Below are 22196 nucleotides of genomic sequence, written 5' to 3'. Positions count from 1 at the left end.
GTCATTTGGTCTTACTAGGATTAAGTCAAAGTCTGTTCTTCCCCATTCAGACTCCCACAGCCTCTGGACACTGGGAAAGAACCTTGATAGCCTCACTTGGGCAGCCACAGGTAGAGACATATACTGAGTATCATCAACATATTGATGATACCTAATGCTGTGTTGACCAATGACTTCATCCAGCAGTTTCCCATAGATGTTAAACAGGAGTGGGAAAAGAGTAGTACCTTGAAGAAGTCCACAAAGCAAAGGCTTAGGACTAGATTTCTCCCCCCTCCCCCCACAAGTGAAACAGAGCCTAGAGGAAGGAGGAGAACTGCTGCAATACTGTGGCTCCCACTTCCAGCCTGAAACTGGTCCAGGAGAACAAATTATTGACGATATTGAAAGTCCCTGTGATGGAATGATTTATAGATCTTGGGAACATAGAAGAGGCAGCAAGACTGACTGACATTCAAGGTAAATATCAAGCCCTGTGAGGCTGACAAGCTCAGGAAATAAGAACCACTTGGATTTCTGGAAAGATCTTCATTGCTAGTAGGGTTAATTAACTGACTTTTGAAAGTAGGATTAATTAACAGAATTTTGAAAGCCTACCAAATGCATTCTCCCGCACAACTATACCTAGAGTAATTAAGGTGGAATTACTCTCTTTTCCTGACATGACCCCCCTCCCCAGAAGTCAATCATTTCTTCTTTAACAGCCCTGTTTCTTCTCTTAACTTGCTGCTTCCCTTGTATTGCCAAGACCTGCTAAGCATTTAATCACAATCGCTGAGAGATCAAGATGTAATAATGGTAGTTTCACTAGAAGACTGGCAAGGAAGAAATGAAAGGTGTGTATCTCTTTCCCTTACGGTCTTGGAATAAAGCCTTAAGTACTCATACTAGCGTGGTCATTGCTTCTAAATCCAAAAACACTTGTGACCCAATTCTGCTGGGCTGGGGATAGAACAATACACAAGGAGATCCATCCTGGTCCCACCAGAGAACATCGACTAATGCAGTCTCAGTATTATATCCAGGTTTGAAACCCAACTGAAAAGGGTCCAAATAATCCACACGCTCCAGGGCCCTCCGAAGCTGTAACCCAATAATCTTCTCAACAATGGGAAGGTTGTTGATAGGATGAAAATTCTCCAGCACCATTAAATCCAGCAATGGTTTCATGACAGATCACTCCCTAAGTGCTAGTGGGACCGTCCCATACATCAAGGATGCACTCACCACTGCCTGGAGTCAACCACACATCATATCCACACCATCAGGACTAACAGGCTCAAACTCTTCTCCAGTGACCAAGCCAGATCATATCTCAGCCAACTTCACAAAAGCTGCATATCCAGAATCTAGCTCCAAGCAGATCTACAAGACTTTCTCTAACAGATGCCTCAAAGAATCCTCACAGCAGCCCTGTAAATATTCCTCTGGTACCTCCCTGCCTACCTTGAAGAGGGCTACCAGCCAGCTCTCTATGGATGTAATAAAGGCAGAAAAATAATATTTTACTGCTCTTTTCCCACAAGGTAATCCTCAATAAAGCCCCCTATCCATTTGCTCTTTGTATTCTTCTAACAGTGCTCTAGGTGTTTCTTCTGCCATTTTATTTTGTGGACCTGCTCTGAAAACCAGGGAGCTCACACAGGTGCAATGTAATTGTCAGCCTCTCATTCCAAGCACCTGCTAAGCTTCCACTGAACCATACATTAAAGCCTCAGAAGTTCCATCTTAAACTCAACAGGGTTCATCAAACACCTGAGGTGGACCAATCAAATAGGTCCTCCCTCCCTCCAGTGGGGAGCAGCTGCAGAGAGCTCCAAGGCTAGCAGAGAATGATCTGATCATAACACCCTACAACTCCAGATCACATTGCCACCTCCCCAAGACAAAAACCAGGTCTAATGTGCAATCTCCACTATGTACTGAGTCCTCAATAATCTGTGTCACGTCCATGGTTGCCATGGTGGCCATGAACTCCTGAAGAACCTATGAACCTGCACCTAGGGAAAGCAGATTAAAGTCTTCCAGTACCATAAAACTGGGGGACTCTACCACCAACCCAGTTGCATAAAGCAACTCAGGCATGGAAGTTGCTGTGCAGCAGGAAAGTTGGTACAATAGCAACAATACCATCTGATGCATGTTATCTATGATGCAGCACCTTTTCATATTACAGTTGTCCAATCTGGAGGTTACCAGTGTATCAGTCACAATGACCAAGATATCCAAGAATGGCTTTAGATAACAAACCAGCCAAATCTGGAAAGCAGAACTCCTTGCCAGACATTTATGCCTTCATCATCGTGACTCTAAGAACATCCTCCATTATATGCCTGCTCCTACAAGGATTGTGAAAACCTGTCCAAAGCAGTAATTTCTCTAATTCCCAGACATAGTATCTACCTATCCATGCCACTTGACAGATTCAGTTTCTGCCTATGGGCCATCTTCCACTGTACCTGTGTTTGGATACCTGTTGTCAGCCCCACTAGATAGACAAGACCATGAAATCAATTCCACTGGATGGCTAAAACTACTTTTATTGAGATTGGCTATAATAACAGAATCTTGCAAGATTGATTGTGCTATATACCTCCTCCTCCTTATAGTTCATTGAATTAGGGAAGCGTCTATCTGAGTGGCTTCTGAATGTTATCTTGACTTAAAAATCCTTTAGCCCATTTTGCCTAGGCAACAGCACCTGCATATCTCCATGAAGGTCATCTTCCTTACTCTCTACACCTATTCAGAGCCTGAATTAATTGATTCACAGAGCAGGCTTCATGCATTAAAACCAAAACCTTAGATTGGGCTTAGTAACATGCAACTAGTGCAGCATTTTAAGGACCAATGACCTAGTCAATATTATACACCTTAAGCAGTCCCAAAGGCATTCTGTGGTTAAAGTTTCACTAAATATGCATTATCCAATTTCAGCAAAAATAGTCATATTATTGTAAATGTTAACAAAATTTATTATTGACATATTAGAGCCCACTTTATCAGAGATGATGTACAGAATATTTTCTTGTTATAAAATATATACACCACGTGGGATAGGGGAGGATGGACAATGGATATTACACCAGCAACAATTGTTTTGTGAAGTAAAACTATGAAGAAAACTATCATCTCTTGACTTTTTCCATCTGATCTCATCATCTATTCACCTCCAGAGAGAGAGTGTGATCTCTATGAAGTTGACTGCGGTCCATGAAGTACCATATGATTTGCTGTTGTATATTACAGGTAGTCCTTGCTTAACGATGGTAGTTGGGATTGGAATTTCTCACTAAATGATAAGGTCATAAAGCACACATCACATGACCGCATTGCTTAGCGACGGCAATCCTGGCAGTCCCCGTTGCCGTCATTAAGAGAAAGTTGTGGGATATTAAGCAAGGACCTCACGACTGTGATTTGCTGCCGGCTTCTCACAAGCAAAGTCAATTGCGGGTGAATAGTATGGAGGGAGGCAGGGTAGGGTGCTGTGATGGAAGGCATGAACGGGGAGGATTCTGGAATGGAGCTTCAAGGTTACAGGGAGAGGGGAGAGACATTCCAAGGAAAGCATCTCCTCAGCCCCCGGCTGGACTGTGTGGAGGTCAAGAGAAAGAGATTGGCTCCTCCATAAGAGCACACTGGTTATAGTTGCTGTTCTTGAGGGTTAGAGTTAGTTTGATGAGATTCTGTCTATTAGGTGCAAGCTAATAAAGAAGCTGAGCTGATTTCTGGACTGTCTCGTGTGATTCTTGGGCTGAACTTGACAGGTGCTGTGGTGAGTGTGTGTGGGCTGGGGAGGGTGTGCTGCAGTACAAGCACACTATGGACTGTGAAATCTCTGGGATCTCATACTCTGTAGGGGACTTCTCTGAAGAAAAAGCAGCGGGAGCAACTTGCAACTTTCCCTGATGGTTTCCCATTGACTTTGCTTGTGGGAAGCCAGCAGGGAAGGCTGCAAATGGCAATGTGACCACAGGACACTGCAACCATTGTAAGTGTGAGCCAGCTGCCAAGCATCTGGATTGTAACACTGCAATGGCTGGAACCTTGAGGACCAGTCATAAGTACCACACGTACAGTTCAGCTCCATCGCAACTTTGAACAGTCACTGAACATGTGGTCATTAACTGAGGACTACCTGCATAATTAGCTTTTCCCCTTAGCTGATGAGAAAAAAAATGAATACATCTCTACTATATGATTTTGATATCTGCCTACCTACTGAAGTTACACCTAACCAATCTGTCAGCCCTCCCAGGTAAACCAGGCAGGATACAAGACTAGATTAATTATTGTAAGGCTACATTAACAGAATATTGCAAGTCTGAAAGCACAAATCTCTCGCCCTCCCTGTTTACTGCCTCAGTAGTTAGGGAGGATCTTTCCTAGGTTTCTTTTTATGACCGTTAACCCGTTGAGGACTCCTTTCTCTTCCATCTGATCGTTCCCTTGGTGGCATCTCTTGTCCCTATCTTCCAAGGCTACCCTCACATTCCATCACAGAATCAGATATCAGTACGACTTACAATTCCCTGTAATTCTGCTATATTCATTATATAGGTAGTCCTTGCTTAACAGCCATTGGTTTAAAGACCATTCAAAGTTATGTTGGTGCTAAGCTATGTATGACCGATCCTTACACTTATTACTATCGCAACACTCCTGCTGTCACATGATTGCGATCCGGATGCTTGGTAACCAGCTTGCACTTACAACAGTTGCAGAGTCCTAGAGTTATGTGATCGCCATTTGCGACCTTCCCAGCCAGCTTCTGGCGAGCAAAATCAATGAAGAACTGAGTGATTCACTTAGCAACCATGTGATTCCCTTAATGACCACGGTGATTCGCTTAACAACCACCACAAAAACTAAAATCAGGTATGGTCACATGATGCTTCGCTTAATGACAGCCCTGCTTAACAAATTTTTGGTCCCTATTGTGGTCATTAATTGAGGACTACTTTTCAATTTCCAATTTCTAACTAATTAATGAAATATTATGAGGCAACTATGTATAGCACTCTGGAAGGGGGATGCCTTACAGTTTTAAACTTTAGGCACAGTTATAGATGTAAGATTAGCTATTAGTTCAGTTCAGACATTCAAACATATTGCTAGTAAGCCATATATTACTAGTAAGCCTTTCACATATGTGAAGAATTGAAGAACATTTGCGGGTTCTGGGTACATTTTAAACTACAGTGGTACCTCGGGATATGAACTTAATCCGTTCCGTGACTCTGGGCGTATCCCGAGTTGGTCGTAACCCGACGCAAATTTCCCCATAAGGTTCAATGTAAATCCGGTTAATCCGTTCCACCCTCTGAATTTGGTCGCACCCTGAAGCAAATTTTCCCATAAGGTCCAATGTAATTACCATTAATCCGTTCTGGCGTCCGCAGACCCCGGGCGGGAAAACGGCCGGTGTGGCGCGGCGGGAAAACGGCCGGGCGCGGCGGGAAAACGGCTGGGCGCTGCGCAGCACGGCGGGAAAACGGCCGCGGACCACGTGTCAGGGGCGGGAAAATGGCCGCGGACCACGTGTCAGGGGCGGAAAAATGGCCGTACCCTGAGGCAGAGTTCGCACATCGAGGTAAATTTTTGCGGCCGGAGCTGGTTGTAACCCGAAAAGTTCGTTAGTAGAGGCGTTTGTATCCCGAGGTACCACTGTATATGCTTGTAAACAATAGGAAAATAGAATTTCAAATAATCCAAATAAATCAGTGAAAATATAGAACAAAAGGGAAAACAGAATCAACCATATTTTTAACATAATTAACCATATCATTTTAAGTAACCACTTCATTACAATTCTCTACAGCCCTCAAAATTTTGGCTGGTCAGACTATTCAGCTGATTGGAAGTATTTTGAAGGATGCACAGAATTACATGTATTTAACTAAACTGAAAGTACTGTCTGAATATTGTCAATTCTGCAGGTGTAGAGATAAACTAGATTCTTAATATACAAGGCATGTGCATTATAAATTCACAGCACAGTTTGTATATGGCCCACAAAAAGCTAGAGGAACAATGCCACATTTCATTTTAATTAAATAGTCAAGTTAATGCAATGATGCATCAAAAAAGGAATTAGAACATCAACTATTTACACAAATCCACTCAATATATCTGACTATGTTTGAACAGGAAATAACAAAAAAGCTACACAGTAGTGCATTATAAAAAAACAACCAAGAACGAAATGAGACCATGTGAAAACAATACATTTCTATGTTAATCCTTCCTTAGAGCACATCCCAATGAATGTAACTTACATATTACATTGTGAATGCTGCGTGTGTATTTTCCCCTAGGAATTATGAAATACCATGTAATTTAAAAAAAAAAATCAAGACATTAGACATTTAAAATTTTTATATATCAGAATTCTAAAGAAAAAGACCCCCACACCAAGTCATACTTAACTAGAATGACACAACTGCTATATCTTAGGTACATATGAGTTTATTACAAAACTAAGTCATGTTGCAACTGCAATCCTTATCCAAGCTAACTGAAATGTTCAACTCTGCTGTTTAATGACAACATAGTTTAATAAGAAATGTTAACCTGACATGATTCTAAAGCTTGATATGTGACATCCTTAAAAAAAATATAATTATTAAAAAGTTGATATTTTATGGATTTGCTTATAGAAGAGGGATGGGTTATGGGAAGAAGAGATAGAAATGTCTGTAACCCTATAGGGGGTGAAGAGCTACCAAATTTGTTAATACTTGTGATGAAGACTGAAGTCACTTCTTTATATATTTTTCTTTCTTATCTCACTTTTTTCTTTTACTTTTTCCTGCTTTGCATTTTTTACTCTTTTTATTTTCCTTTCTTTCTCTGAGTTTACTTTGTATTAGTTTGTATTACTGTAATTAAAATCATATATATATACTGTATATATATATATATATATACTGTGTGTGTGTGTGTGTGTGTGTGTGTATATATATATATATATATATATATATATTCTATTAACATCTATTAACTCCATGTATCAAAAGACAGTGTTTCAATCCAACTGTACAATGAAACCAACTTGGTTCACTGAAAATGTTTCTTCAACTGAAGCTCATGTGCCCAAAATGTCTGACCTTTGGATAATGCTATCAGAACATGATGTAAACACTCACTATCAGTGTCTTTTTCAGGAACTCTGCATGTGTCAACAAAGGCAATCTCATAGGGTCAAGAATGTCCTAGCAAAACTACATTCCAGGAAAAAAAAAAAAGACTGAAAAGATACTATATAAGTGTCTCAGTCCTTTTATATTCTAGCCTGTGATTTATTTTTTTAACGATGTTGAAATGGAGTCATGACTGGAAGAGTTACAAAAAACCCTTATATGTTTATTCTGAGTAAAAATTCAAATTTATTATTAGCCTACTACTATACATTATATATAGTCAAATTAAACAGTATAAACAAGAAGATTCCGGTCTCTTCACTCCTGTGCATGAAGGACTTATCTTTTTTTGAGGGCCCACTATTTATCCCCCCCACCCCCCAAACATTTTATTTACATCCCTGAATAGATACTGAGGGTGTCCAAGGAGCTGCAAGAAAAAAGATGGATTTGATTTCTATGACTGCCAGAAACAATTCTGTCATCTCTGCTAGATTATCAACCATATCCAAAAGATACATGAGGTTTCAACCTCTTGTTTCTCATTGAATTTAGAGACACAAAATGAACATTTCAGCAAAACTGGGCCAACTGGAAAGCATAAGCTTCTTACAGGTGGTCATTCTTCAAATAATGCTATACCTTCCTATTTCTGAATCCTGAAAAGGGCCTAGAAAGGTCATGGCAAACATTACAGCCAGGAAGAATTAATACTACATAGTCTGATAATACAAACCATTATGTTCTGTAGTAGATGAACTTTACAAAACATATTTAAAAGCTGCCATATATATTTTAGTATTTTCTACACTATTCCATCATCAAAAATATATTTAGACATTTAAAAGTACAAATAGAATAGTACCATACTAGAATTGTAGTATGTAGTAATGTAATAGTAAAGTCACAAAACTAAAGTTCAGTTAGTTGCAACTTGTCAGTTGTTCAATAAAGAAGGAACAAGGGTATGAAAAAATATAACAATGTCTACTGTTTCTAGATAGGACTGCAGCTTACAAATCAGCAGAACCTCAAGGCCACTAATGCTACTTGAGTGCTACTATGGAATCTGCAACCAGATGCACAGCACTGAATGGCCAGCCCTGTACCATCTTTTCAAAGCAAGGTGTTTTAATAGTGGGAAGTAAAAAGAGAAAAAGCATTTTAAAAACTTGAGGCTGCAAACAAGTATTTGCTTCAGTTAGTTATACACATATTTGCATATTTTCCTCTTTACAAAAGCAGAGTGGACTGCTCATGTATGTGTGGAGCAAGAATAAGTTAACCTAAAACTGAAATTTGGTATGGTAGAGTAATGAGGCCACATATTTGAAGCAGTACATCTCTGAAAGGAGTGAAACTAATTATATGAGGAACATATTAAGTGTATTATCTGCTAGTATGATGCAAAATTAATAAAGTGTGAAAAGGCAGAACTAGTGAAAATGGTCAATACCATATTGACTTATGAAACTATGCACATGAAGCAATCTTACTTCCCTGCTAAACTGAGTTTTTTCTCCAAATAATTCATTAAGAAGGGGAGTTAGGGTGGAAGTCTTAGGCCAGCCAAAAGTATAAGAGGCTGTGGAACACATGTGAATGGGAGATGTGTAAATGGCTGCAAGGATTCCTGTAAAAAAAAAAAAAACCTACTTTGGAAATTAGCTAAAGAGTTTGCCTCTTTTTGAGTTTGCCTCTTTTTTTCTTGTTTTTCCTATTCTAGTTACCTTTCCCCCATCTCCACCTAGATTAATTCCCTTTTCTTTCCCTCCCACTGCAACTACCATTTCCTCTTATATACCATTTCCACCCTGACTGCTAGAAGGAGGGAGGAGAATGTACACACTTGTGACCTTGTGTGTGTGTGAAACAGAATAGTTCGTATGTGCATATGGGGGAATCAACTCATTTTATAAATAAGCTATCTTATTTTAATAGCAATTAATTTTATTTAGTTGTCAATACAGTAACTCATTTTTTTTTACTTGTCTCTGCTCTTTTTGGGAGGGTGTATTTTGGCAGATACATACATACATATATACACACATACACAAACACATATATACAAAAGTGTCACACGTGCATTAGTTGGGGTCAGGAAAATTTCTAGAATTTCAGAGGAGTTGGCAAATTAGATTGACAAATTAGGGAAGTGGGAGCACCGCAAAACAATTCTCTCTGTGCTTATAATTTTTTTCTATCTAATCTTTCTTTTGGGGACTGTTTCAAATTCAGGGTCATCTTCCTTTAGGATAAATACAGTAGAAAGATGCAAAAACTATAACACTGTTCAAAGAAGTTATTTAGTAATTATTTTACCTGCACTGAATAGACAGAAGTATTTCACATGAGTACAAACATTTCTAAAGCTGTGGGAAAAGAAAGACTGAAGGTTTTGCCAATGTACAGAATGAATATAATTGATCAGGAAGCACTGCTTCCACAACCAAAGCACAAAGAGCAGAATCAGCACAGTTACACCACTTTAAGGAACTGCCACTACAGTCTCTTCTGCTGCCATCTGAAAAAGAGAGCAAGACTTGAATTATAAGCAAGAGCTTAACAGCACTATGTCCATGCACAAAATCTGGCTCTACTCTATTCCCCAACAACAAATCACTGATGATTGTGTGAAAGTACTGCTCTACAGTAAACCACTTATTCTGGAGAAGCTGTTTTGAAGTTTAGAAAAAACAGTAGTCTAGCAACTGTAAACAATACATCCACATGGCTCTGAAAAACAGCTGCCAAGAAAAAGCAAGCTGGACTGAATGGGGACAGGGCTGCAAAAACAATGCCTACCCAGTAACAAAACAAATGCTTTTGATAGAATATATTTTCCCTCCTATCTGCATTCATCCAGTCCACTTCAAAGGATTAGAGGATACCCAGAACAGAACTGGGAGACACAAAATAACTGAAAAGCTATGGAATTTCATATATATATATATATATATATATATATATATATTTATATTTATATTTATATTTATATTTATACACACACACACACGTGGAAAATTACTCACATGGCAATATATCACCCACTTGAAGTTCTTTTATCTTTTATTTATTTGATAGTTATTATTTTCTCATTCATATATATTTTCTATATGTATATATTTAAAATTAATCAGAGTGGCTGGCAAACTAAATTTCACATTAGTATTTTTTGAAATTAATTGTACCATGTTTAGGAAACAAAGAATTAACAATTGACGTATCTAGCCAAGGCTCTCCAGTCTAGTGTACTGCCTGGAAGTGATAGAAGTTGAAATTCAAACACATTTCTAAGCCTCCAGATTGGTAAAGACTGAACCAGCCTGAAACATGAACATTTGAACAATGTAATGTTCCATGTTACTACTTAACTGATTCCCTTTAGCTCTTCCTCTTATATTGCATAATTCTAATACCATGAACAATGTAATTTCTTAGAAGATGTACTGATGGCTAAATGGATGTCTTTCAAAAAGAATTCAACAAGATATTGGAGAGCAAGTATGCTTATCGGTACCAGTCATGAGAGCTATCTCCAATATCAAAAGCTGTACGCCTTTAAATACCAGTTGTTCTGGAACAAGTTAATGCTATTGAGATAATGTTCTGCTTACAGGAACATAATGCCCAACTAGACAGGACTTTAGTTTGATCCTGTGAGAATGTTCTAAATATTGCTGAAATAATTGCAGCATACAACTGTGAATACGTATCAGTGAAACTGATGTGCTTCAACAGTCTTCCCTGACACTCTGCACTACAATCTCAGAATTACTGTATCAATCACCATAGTTGAAGTCTGAAATCTGGGATTCCAAAACATCAGAAGACTATACTGTAGCATCTGTAGTAAGACCAATAGGCTGCTTGAGAATGAGTAGGTGCTGCTTCTAATTGGTATTTCTTTGTAAATATGAATTTAGTATTCAAACCTTAGAGTAATCAAGGGACTGGTGCTTCTACATCAGCAGAGAACAGATAAATTATAGTTGTCTCTTCCCTGAATTAAGTAATTATACTGTAAAGTCATCTGATTTAAGTGCTGGCTACAATATATTGATTAAAACATCAATTTTCTTAATTGTAAGGTTATTTAAGGAAAGTGAATATTGGGAAGAGCATGTGGCATAACTTTCTTCAAGCTGGTTGTCCAAGGTCTACTTGATCAGCCTGCACAGGTAGCCCTCGACTTATGACCATTTAATGGCCGTTCAAAGTTACAACAGCGCTGAAACAAGTGATTTATGACTGGCCTCAAACTTATGCCATTGCAGCATCCCCAGGTCATGTGATCAAAATTTGGGCACTTGGCAACTGGCATGCATTTACGAGGGTTGCAGCATCCTAGGGTCATGTGATTGCCATCTACAATCTTCCCAGGGGGCTTCCGAGAAGCTAAATCAATGGAGGAAGCCAGATTTGCTTAACTGTGTGATTTGCTTAACAACCATGGCAAAAAGGTAGTAAAATCAGAGGCAACTCACTTAACAACCACATTGCTTAGCAACAGGCGTTCCGGTCCCAATTGTGATCGTAAGTCAAGGACTACCTGTATACTCCTCAACCACAAGGCAGTCTCATACATGAAATAGATTTCTTTGCTTTACTGCTATGCTTTCCAATCATATCTAAGCGTATATCAAGGCCTGTAGAAAATCAAGCTCTGGATGTATGACTGCAAAGAGAAAACATCTTAGACCAACGTGGAGATTAACTCTGGTATAACTTTTCATAGACAGAGCTGCACTTCTTCAAATGCAACCCAGGACTGTTAATTCCACAATAACTGAATCTGACTCTAGGATATCAAACAACTCCCCTTTGTTTTTCATGCAACTCTTCCTCTCCAATAATCCACCTTTCTTCCATCACGGAACTCAAGGCCGTGTCAATAAAAATTTCCAAGCTGAAATCAAACCTTCATTAAAAACAGCTGCACCATGTGCATAGGCACACCTTATAAAACCCTTCTTTTTTCTGCTCCTGGATACAGTATTATCAAGTTCCCTGCCATTAAAAAAAGGGGGGGGAGAGTCTCCAACCAGAGGTAAAAGTTCTCCAAGTTTTCTACTCCGCACGAGTATGTCTGCAAAGCCTCTAAATGTCCCTAAGGAAGCTTTCCCAGCCCGAGGCCGGCCAGGAGGACAACTCCCTCGGCCCCCCAACTCGCCGTCTGGGACACGGCGGGGGGAGCCATCAGAAGGGCACCCCCCCACCCCACCTCTGGGCTCCACCGCCGCCCTTCCCTCAGGGAGAACCGACCCGGCGCGGCGCCGCCTACCAGCTGCTTGAGGTCCTCCTCGGAGAGCCCCGCGTAACGGTACCGCTGCTGCTCGAACTCGTACCGGGTCGTCTTGGCCACCACCACCACCCGGGATGGGCGGAAGCCGCTGCCGGCCTTGGAGGACAGGCTCGAGCAACCGCCCGAGCCGAGGCACCGCCGCGAAGGGGAAGGCGAGGGCAGGGGGCAGGAGGGCGGCGGCGAAGGCGAAGACGCCGCTCCCGCCAACGCCGGGGACCGCAGAGGGAGCCCAGCCGTGGCGGCGGCACAGGAAGCCGCGGGCTCAGCCGGGCGGGCGCGGGGGGGCGGGACGGCGAGCCGCCTCTGTGGCGGCGGCGGCTGCCGCCGTAAAGATTTGAGCAAGGCGCGGAGGCTGGCACCGGGGTTGCCGCCACTCAGGTAGCTCGGGAGGCAGGTCATAGCCCGGGCTCGGGACGCTCCTCAGGAGTCGCCGCCGCAGCCAAAGGCTGCCTGGAGGGGAACGCGAAGGAGCGGAGCGGCGACCTTCCCTCACGTTTGCGCCTCAACGGCGCAGCTCGAGCTCCCGCGGCGGCGGCGTCCCCTACGCGCACAGTCGTTCACTCGTGCGTGCCACTTGACACACGCGCGCACAGGTGGCTGCGTGCGCGCCCGACTTAGGACGCTCCGAACCCGCGAGGGGGCGAGGAACAGCAGGGAAGGCTCCGCGCACGCGCGGCGCAAGGGCCCGCCCCCCACCAACCCTTCCTTTCGCCTTCCCTCGGAGCATCCCGCTCCTACGCGTTCTCAGCCTGCCGTGGAACGTCATTTTGTCTTCTGCGTCTGGGCGCGCATTGACCAATCAGCGGAGAGCTGCCCTTCCGAGATTCGGAAGGAGAACGACCTGAGTGGACGGCGGGCCCACGGCTTTCTACAATGGAGCGCCGCCTTTTTCTCCTGCGCTTGTGCGCGAGCGGGAGGGTTGCAACTCTTTTAATGCGTGGCTCAGCCTTCAGCCGTTTATTTGTACTGAACTGCAACTCCGAGCGTTTCTAGGGAAGGAATTGCGTGGAATGCAATCTTAATTCCGTGAGATCCAGCTTTGGAGAGCTTGAGGAAAGGCTGAGCCTGTGTATGCTGCCCGGATTCACCTAGCTTTATTTGGAATTCAATTTTTATGCGGCTAATTAAATGCATAGCCTATACAGTGCATGTTAAGCGCACCGGTCTTCCCAAGGCAGTTGATTGCCAAGTATCCCAAAAATTAGATCACCCCCCAAATTAGAACTCGTTTGCTTTTTGCGTGAGTCAATTAAAATCCCTTTCTGTTCGTAGTTTAATATTTGCACTGCTATATGGAGCTACCAAGCTCTTTGTCGGATGTTTTTTTTAAAAAAATGATCCCGCCTTTATTATTATTATAAATAACTCAAGGTAGCGAACGTATCTAATACTCCTTCCTCCTCCTATTTTCCCCGCAACAACAACCTTGTGAGGTGAGTTGGGCCGAGAGAGTGACTGCCCAAAGTCACCCAGCCAGCTTTCATGCCTGAGGCGGGACTCGAACGTCTCCTGCTTTCTAGCCTGGAGCTTCCACTAGACCAAACTGGCTCTTTTTATGTTTTTATGTTTGATGTTCCACTGAAACATGTTGCTCTTCTGCCGCAGATGAACTCTTTGTGTGGGAAGGTTTTTTAAATGTTTCCCATAGAGGTATTGAATTGGAATGTATTCTGGAAGATAGCATGGAGCACAGAGGAGTCTAGCAAAATGCCCCATTCATTTCCTCAAGAAGCCGTCCGCTATACAAAAAACACGTGCAGATTTTTAGATCTGTTATACTTCTATTAGTATAGTACAGTATATGCATACAAACCAGATATACACTGATAATGCCAACTTTGGATTCTGTAGGAATGGAGGAAACTGGTTTATATAGAATCTGGCCATGGATATATCTTCTTAGTATATGCTGGCTGGCAAGTGTGCCTTTAGGATTTCATAGAAGACTTTCTGCTGGTGCACTTGGAGTGAGAAATGCAGGAAATTAAAATTTAAATGTGCAATGCATTTGCTTTCCCACTGCATCCCCACCCTGCCACTGCATTGCTAAAATCATCTCCTCTTTTCACAGACTTCTTTTCCTTTTCAGCCTAGCAAATTTTCTTTAAAAGTATACGCTTTTATGAGCTAAAACAGATACATAGAGTGGCTAGACTGATTTAGGATTTAAATGGGGATTAGGCAGTGGGAGGAGAAAGGGAGGGGAAGACTGGTTGGTTACACAGATGCAGGTTACGTATGAGACAGATTACAAGGACTGAAATTGGTTAAAAACCCATTGTGTTTGTTGAAACCTTTTGAGATAGCCGAAAACCCTTTGATGTATGTGAGTTCAGCAATCTGTTGCTCAATCGTGCTGCCTTTCTTTTTTTTTTTCCAAAATGGCCCCTTTGAGATCTGCAATAGAATGTCCTTGGAGGCTGAAACACTTTGATATTCCTTAGTTGGAAAAACTGTACCAAATTCTTTCTGATTTTTGGCTATAACAGACTAATATGGCTCTCCTCCTACAGGGCCCTGGCAGAGGGGCACTAACTGGATAACCCAATACCTGTATTATAATGTATGCAACAGCCAAACACTCTATTTATGAGCAATAGTTTCATTATATGCCTTCTACTTACTGCATAAACATTGTAGAAGATGCATAATGTTTCTCTAGAAATTTGATAAGTTCCAGAAAATAAGTGCTGCCTTTAGCTTCCATGCTATACACTAAACCAGTATTTCTCAGTCTTGGCAACTTGAAGATGTGTGGACTTCAACTCCCAGAATTCCCCAGAATACCCATACTGGCTGGGGAATTCTGGGAGTTGAAGTCCTCACATCTTCAAGTTGTCACGGTTAAGAAACACTGCCCTAAACATTAACTCACTAGTCCCAGGAGACTGTTTAACAGATGGCTGTGATTGGCAACCCTTTGTACTTGTTAAAGCAAATTCAAAAGTGTACATTACCCAATTGCAAAAATGTAAGATTTAGGATTGCCAGCAGGTAAATGTTGAGTTGCTCCTAATTAGTGCATAATAACAGTTGAACCAGGGCCTCGTGTACGTACCCATTTAATTTAAAGTCTGCAATATAAAATAAATATTTTCTAGTTTCAGTTTACACATGTATACATCTTACAGATTTTGAGGCATCGTTGAAATGTTGCCACACATAAAGACTAAAATACAATTATAGAGAGGAAAGGAAACATGCATAGTTTGATGTTAAATCATGGTAATTCATAGAAAAATGTTGAAGATCTTCTGATACATTTACTAGGGGAAGGACAACAAACCTAAGCATATTTAGGAGAGATTTATTTCTGATTAAATATATTTGGTAAACATGCACTAAAGAAGAAAAAGAAGATGATCCACTAAGATTAAAAGCTAACAAATATAGGAAATTTTATTTCTTGCTCTATTTAGTGTACAATAATATCTAAAACCCTGTATATGGAATACATATCTAAGTTGTTATATGAGAACAATACACTTTAGGGTTTTTTTAATCTGCATGATGTTGCAATAATAATATTAAACAGCATATTGTATAAAACAAGGATATAAAGGATAAATTCCATTTATCTTAGCAAAGTCACATGTCCTCTTCAGCAAAATGTTTTTCCCCATTTAATAAAATAATAATAAAATATTTGTATTCACAGGCAACAGAAATAGCTTATTCGTATATCCTTCAATAGCTAAAATTATTTTTAAATAGAAATATTTGACATATATCTGGAAATAAAGTCTTTTGAAATCTATAAGGCCAAATTTAGATCACTGTACACATTTTATACCTAAAGATTTACATCATCATCATCATCATCATCATCATCATCATCATTATTCATATCCTGCCTTTTCTCTGAGAGCTTGAAGGGACTTGCAAGGGATCTCCACAATAACCCCTTGGGGATGGTGTGACAGAGATTGATTGGCCCAATGTTACTGAGTAAACACCCTAATTGAATGAAGATTTAAACCTGGTCTCCCAAGTCCAACCCTTTAACCACAACACTGCTCATGCTTAAAGTGCAGAAAAAAGTGGGATTTTAAAAACTTTTCTCTCTTTCAGTAGTAAGCCAATGTGCTATTTTTAGAAAAACCACTTCCATTTAAAAAAAAACTTATTATACATACAGCCCAAGACCATCAGAAATACATTGTCCACAGTACTTTGGATCCTGCATTCGGTAATTTAAAGCAAGATTACACTGGATATTGGGTGTTACTGCATTTCCTCCCATGGGAATAAATACTATTATGTCAATTTTAGAAAAAGATGACTCCTACCGTCATCTTATTAGCACTTATAATTAGCAGCAACGAAACCTGCATCTGTTATGGAGCATCATTATAACTGGAGCAGCTGGAATTTGTAACTTCACTAGGTTTTTAAAACATTTATTTTAAGACATTTTGCTGGGCTAAAAGGCCTTAAATTGGACTAGATTACAGTGGAGCAATAGATCAAAAAGAAAGAGAATCAGTGGGACTCATTCACAGTATGACCAGTTGCTAAATAATTCACTGTTGCACTTTACAAACAAAAGTATTTAATGACTTGCAACTTTGGAAAAAGTGTTCAAATATTGATCTGGAACTCCCTTGCCTATTATGGGAGCATTCTCAACCAGCATGGATGGCAAAATTATGAGAGTTGAAGTCCAGTACATTTAGAGCAGTCTTTTTCAAACTTGGCAAGTTTAAATGTGTAGACTTCAACTCCCAGAATTCCCCAGCCAGCATGCTGGCTGGGGAATTCTGGGAGTTGGTCCATGCATCTTAAACTTGCCAAGTTTGAAAAACACTGATTTAGAGGATGGCAGGTTTGAAGAAGTTGATTTTTGCAGCCAGGGACTTTAAAGACAAAAAAAAACTTGTTCAGCTTCCAAGGATGGCAGGGGGTGTAACAGTGATTCCCCTGGAAGGAGCACAGCATTCAGCCCTTTTCAAACCTCCTTTTATGTTGTGGGGAGAATTAGTAAAATAGGTGCCTCCAACTTAATGCACCCATTTTATACTTAAAACAAACAAACAGGAAGCTAGTGTCATCCTGGAAGCAGGGAGGAAAGAGCATAATTGTATGATCTGGCACATTTCATTGATTGGCTCTGGGTTTATTTTTACAATCTGATGACACTGTTCTTTGTTAGCTGGAGATTATCACTGGAGTTGAATCCTTTCAGCAACTTAGGCTAAAAACATTATTTCATTGTTGCCAAACATCCATTTTGGTCAAATCTTCTTTATAGGAACACTAACTCTTGTTCTGAAAACTTTTGTAACTTCATGATCATTGTCACAGCGTTGTCTCTCAAATATTTCATTAGTTTACATGTATATCTTTGAGTGTGAATGGGAACAACATTGTCCATGGGGTCCAAGTGGGTCAGACTGACAAAAGCATCATTGTGAAGTTGTGATACAAGCTCAGCCCTTTTCCTGCCTGTGCTGTGACATTGGGCATGCAAGCCAAAAGGGACGGAGCTTGCAGCCTGATGCTACAATGCTGCTTTTATCATTCTAATGAAAGCAGCAAGATCCTGCAAAGACCACTGATTAAGCAACTTCTAACAGAGCTCCCATTAGTTTTGGTGGAATTATATGTAGTTATGAGACCCCAGCTTTAAAGCACACCTTTTCTGTAATCTGCTATAACTTGTTATAACCTTAACAATAAGAACGTTCAGGTAGGATGAAGAAGCTACTTTCACAAGTTGCAGATAAATGGTCCTGAGTATCCTGAAGTACCTCTTCTGAATAAATCCAAAGTGTTGCTCTTGGCAGAGCAAATGTATGAATTTTCTGGACCAATTTAGCCTCAGCAGATAGCAGCACCTATCGATCTTGAAACCTAAGTCAGATCAGCCCCGGTTCATACTTGGATGGGGCATCAACAGAGGCTTCTAGAACTGTTGGCTAGACTAGGAAGTTGGAAAAAAAATATCCCAGAAGTGATTAATGGCAAATCACTTCCATAGCATTGCCAAGAAAGCTACATGGATGCACTTAACAGGAGCCACGTTCCACATGAGGGTATATTTATGGACCTTTAGGCAGATTTGAACAGTTTTGTGCCAGTATCCTGTAGATCTGGAGAGAAATTGGGCCTCATAGATTCACAATAATCCTCATTGGCCTAGCACCAACATCTCTTAGCAGCAAGAGGAGGGAGGGGTGAGGCATGTGCCTAGTATTCAGGCATTACGTCTTGGGCGAAAGAACCCAAGTTGGAGGCTAAAGAATGCAAGCGTGTCCCTTTCAAGAAAAGACACAATTTTAATAGGATTTTTTTCAAAAGGTCAAGACAAGACAAGACAAGCTTAGCTCCTGATGATTACACGGGCAGATCCATGTAGTTTTCTTGGAAGTAACACAGAAGTGTTGCCATTGCCTTCTTCTGGGACTGCAGAGTGATAAATGGGTTGTAGGAACAGTCCATGAAAAAAAAGCGGAGACAAAAGTGACGTAGGGGACATCTGAAGCTGTATGATATTAATAGGCTTAATATGATATTAATAGGCTTAATCCTACGTGTACTTAATAGTTGGCTAAGAACTGTTGAACACAGTAGGATTTAGTTCCAAATAAACATTCAGAGGATTACATTGTACAACCCACAGAAACCAATTCTATACAGTCATACCTATTTATTTGGGAAGCAACAGCATGTTTTTCTCCTTTAAAAACACTTCTCCTGCATCCACAATTAATGGTTTTATTGATATTACCTGCTAACTTTGGAAATACTCTTTGGACTGCTGTGTGTACTGGATTGAGAGACATAATCTTAGCAAACATAGTAGCTTTTAGTAGTTAATAATGAAGCTATTATCTCTGGCAGTAAGATATGTCACAACAAAATTTTTAGCAAGATCTCAGAAACATTTCGGTCGCACCTCTTAAGGCATGCAAGAGGGATAAATCTTCAATATAGACTTAGTATCTGCTTGAGACATAATCCTGACATAATGGATGATTGTTTGCTCAAATGAAAAGATTAAAAAAAAACATGAACTTGGCAAAATAAAAGAGGCAAAATAGAAGAGGCAAAATGGTACTAACATTTGAGAAACATTACAGTACCACAATAATTAGGATGAAGAAATCTATTCTTTCAAAATATTATGAACAGGAAACCACCAAAGGAGGCAGACAGACTATTGGATGATGAGGAAGTTAAAGATATACTAAAGGAAGATGAGATTACAAAGAAAATGAATGAATTCTTTGGCTTAATCTTTAGTTTGAAAGATATGAAATAGATACTCATTTCAAAAATGGATAGAAGATTATTCTGAATCAGTGTTGCGTCTGCACACATAGATCCTGTCTCATTATTTTGTGAGCTTCGTGATAATATGGTGCCATGACATTTTAACCATTTTTTTTTTAATAAGACAAGGAACTGTGACTCATATATAATGGTAAACTATAATTTATGAGGCATAGTGGACCGTGAGTTCTAGTCCCCCCTTAGGCATGAACTCAGCTGGGTGACCTTGGGCCAGTCACTCTCTTTCAGCCCTAGGAAGGAGGCAATGGCAAGCCACTTCCAAAATCTTGCCAAGAAAACTACAGGCAGTTGCCAGGAGTCAACACTGACTTGAAGGCATCAAAAAACAAAACACACCAATCCAGTCTTTGCCTAAGAAGGCACTACTTCTACACAACCACTGGCTTTTCCCCCCAAATGCTCTGAAATAGTCTCACGCTGCTCCTTCCTCAGAGCTCTCCACAAACTGTCTAGCATTTCCTCCAGCGAGCTAATCATAAAAACCAGCCGCTGCCAATGAGAAACGGTCTAACCACCACTCCAGAAGAAATGCTAGCTTTGCAGCCAGACAGTGCAGTAGAGATTGAAAGAAGTGTGCTACTCCCAGATCAGTGCAACCCCCAGTGCAGTGTTCCTCAACCTTGGCAGCTTTCAGGTGGGTGGACTCCAACTCCCAGAATTCCCCAGCCAACATGGCTGGCTGGGGAATTCTGGGAATTGGAGTCCACCCAACTGAAAGCTGCCAAGGTTGAGGAACACTGTCCTAGGGGAAGGGACAGGAATGAAGTAATGACTCTTGGTGTACTTCCCTGGGATGATATAAAACTCTGCTTTTCTGTGGAGTTGTTTGCATTTATGAATCAAACTCACACACAAACAGCCAGCTTGGGAAGACCTGTATTACTTATCTGCCTGCAAAATTTTTTTGTTTGCATTCAAGACTGCATTAATGGGGGTGGGGGGCAATATCAGCTTAGAATATCAGGCTTTGAAGGTTCATGCAAATTTAATAACAGCCCTCAAAATAGATTAATATTTCAGACCCCCACATACATACGAGCACACACTTGGTAAATAATTATTGCTCTGTCTAAGTAGAGAGAGCAATAATTCATAAAGGACGAATGCCATCAGTATGATGAAAAATCACGGATCAGAATTATCCTTTTCTTTAACGTTGTCCTTAAAGATGTTCATCCAAAACCTGAAAACGAATTCTTCTAAATAACTCTTAAAAGAACTGAGGCCGTTGTTGGACGGACATTAGTTTCAGGTACTAATGTCTGGAACCTTTAAAGTGCTTCTTTTACTGACTTTCCACTTTGCTCCTGTACCACATCCTGTGTAGCAAATCTTCATTCCAACATGGTGTGTTGTCCCTAAAGTCCCTTTCATTGGAGGTAGTGAGTTGTCATGAACAGACCACTGGCTGTCTGCGAATCCATGGGGAATGCTCTGGAAGAGAGAATGTAAAACGTTACTTAATTGGATGAAGATGATCAACATTCCTTAAGCTTCAAAAATGCTCCTATTCAAATTCAGACTATTACACTCATCACATTCAGCCATCATTTGTGGATCATGAATGATAGATGACATGATTGTTTGTTAAACCACCTAGCTATTTTTTAAATGCTTCTTCTGGTCTTTTTAAGTTTTGCTTTGAGTAGAAAGGGAGGATATAAATTAATAAAGAATTAAATACTTTTGGGAACAAGAGCAGTTTCTTTTCCTTTGTTCTCAATATCATTGTGATAGAATGATTAATTTACAAACAATGGGACAGAAGTCATTGCCGCTAAATTTTTACCAGCAGGTTTTTATTTTACAGTCTAAGTAATATCATTTACATAGCCAAACCTCTCTGGCTTCCCTTTTCCCCAATACGCTTTTTTTAAAAGCATGCCCCAAATAATCATTTTATTGTTTTTTAAAATTATTATTATTAGCTGTTTGGGAACCTATTTTGGGTCAGAAAGGTAAAATTTTAATTTTATTTAATTTAATAGAAATCTATATATGTAAGCAGCCTAATTCCACTTGTGTTTTTCTCCCAGAAGTGGCTGTTCACTGGGATAATTTGAAGCGGAGAATCATCCTCCTTCATTACTTTTTCCTTTGCAAACTGCCCACTGACAAAGTAGCTTCTTGGAGAAGAAAGATGGTTGGAATTGGGTTATATTTATATTTATATTATGAAGAAAATGAAGAAAATATATCTTGGGGTGAATCTTTGGGTAAAAGAAGCAAGTTTTTAGAGGTCTCAGATGAATGGGATTGCCTTAATAAAATTGAAACGTAAAGGAATGTGCAGCACCCTTGAAGCTGGTATGAACTAGGCTGATTGTAAACCCCTTATCACAAACATCCCCATAGCAACGTAAGAGAGGATGCCTTCTTCCTGGCAGTTGGCACCTTGAACCAATTTGAACCAATAACACTATTGCTTTCCTTATAGATAGCAGTTGTTC

The 22196-nt window shown here is 40.3% G+C and overlaps 2 protein-coding genes across 4 annotated transcripts in view; both read right to left on the bottom strand.

The window, feature by feature from the left end:
• Positions 1 to 13113, bottom strand: part of NADK2 (NAD kinase 2, mitochondrial) — a 46131-nt gene extending 33018 nt beyond the window's left edge. Inside the window, exon 1 of one of the 3 annotated variants that reach the window (XM_088152789.1) lies at positions 12430 to 13113. In XM_088152789.1, the coding sequence (XP_088008915.1) occupies positions 12430 to 12849 (420 nt within the window). In that variant the 5' untranslated portion in view covers positions 12850 to 13113. The remainder of the gene's footprint in view (positions 1 to 12429) is intronic. The other 2 variants (XM_088152787.1, XM_088152788.1) reach the window with 2 other exon arrangements.
• A 7386-nt stretch (positions 13114 to 20499) lies between these two features.
• RANBP3L (RAN binding protein 3 like) overlaps positions 20500 to 22196 on the bottom strand; it is a 43420-nt gene continuing 41723 nt past the window's right edge. The window contains exon 15 of the mRNA XM_088152738.1: positions 20500 to 21180. Within this exon, the coding sequence (XP_088008864.1) occupies positions 21137 to 21180 (44 nt within the window). The 3' untranslated portion in view covers positions 20500 to 21136. The remainder of the gene's footprint in view (positions 21181 to 22196) is intronic.

Source organism: Python bivittatus, unplaced genomic scaffold, assembly GCF_059951505.1.
Source record: "Python bivittatus isolate LINGU-HERP-01145 unplaced genomic scaffold, Pbiv_v1 ctg000570_np1212, whole genome shotgun sequence".
Classification (NCBI taxonomy): domain Eukaryota; kingdom Metazoa; phylum Chordata; class Lepidosauria; order Squamata; family Pythonidae; genus Python; species Python bivittatus.
Note: the sequence above shows the minus strand (reverse complement) of the source record. Positions and strands in the feature narration are given on the sequence as shown.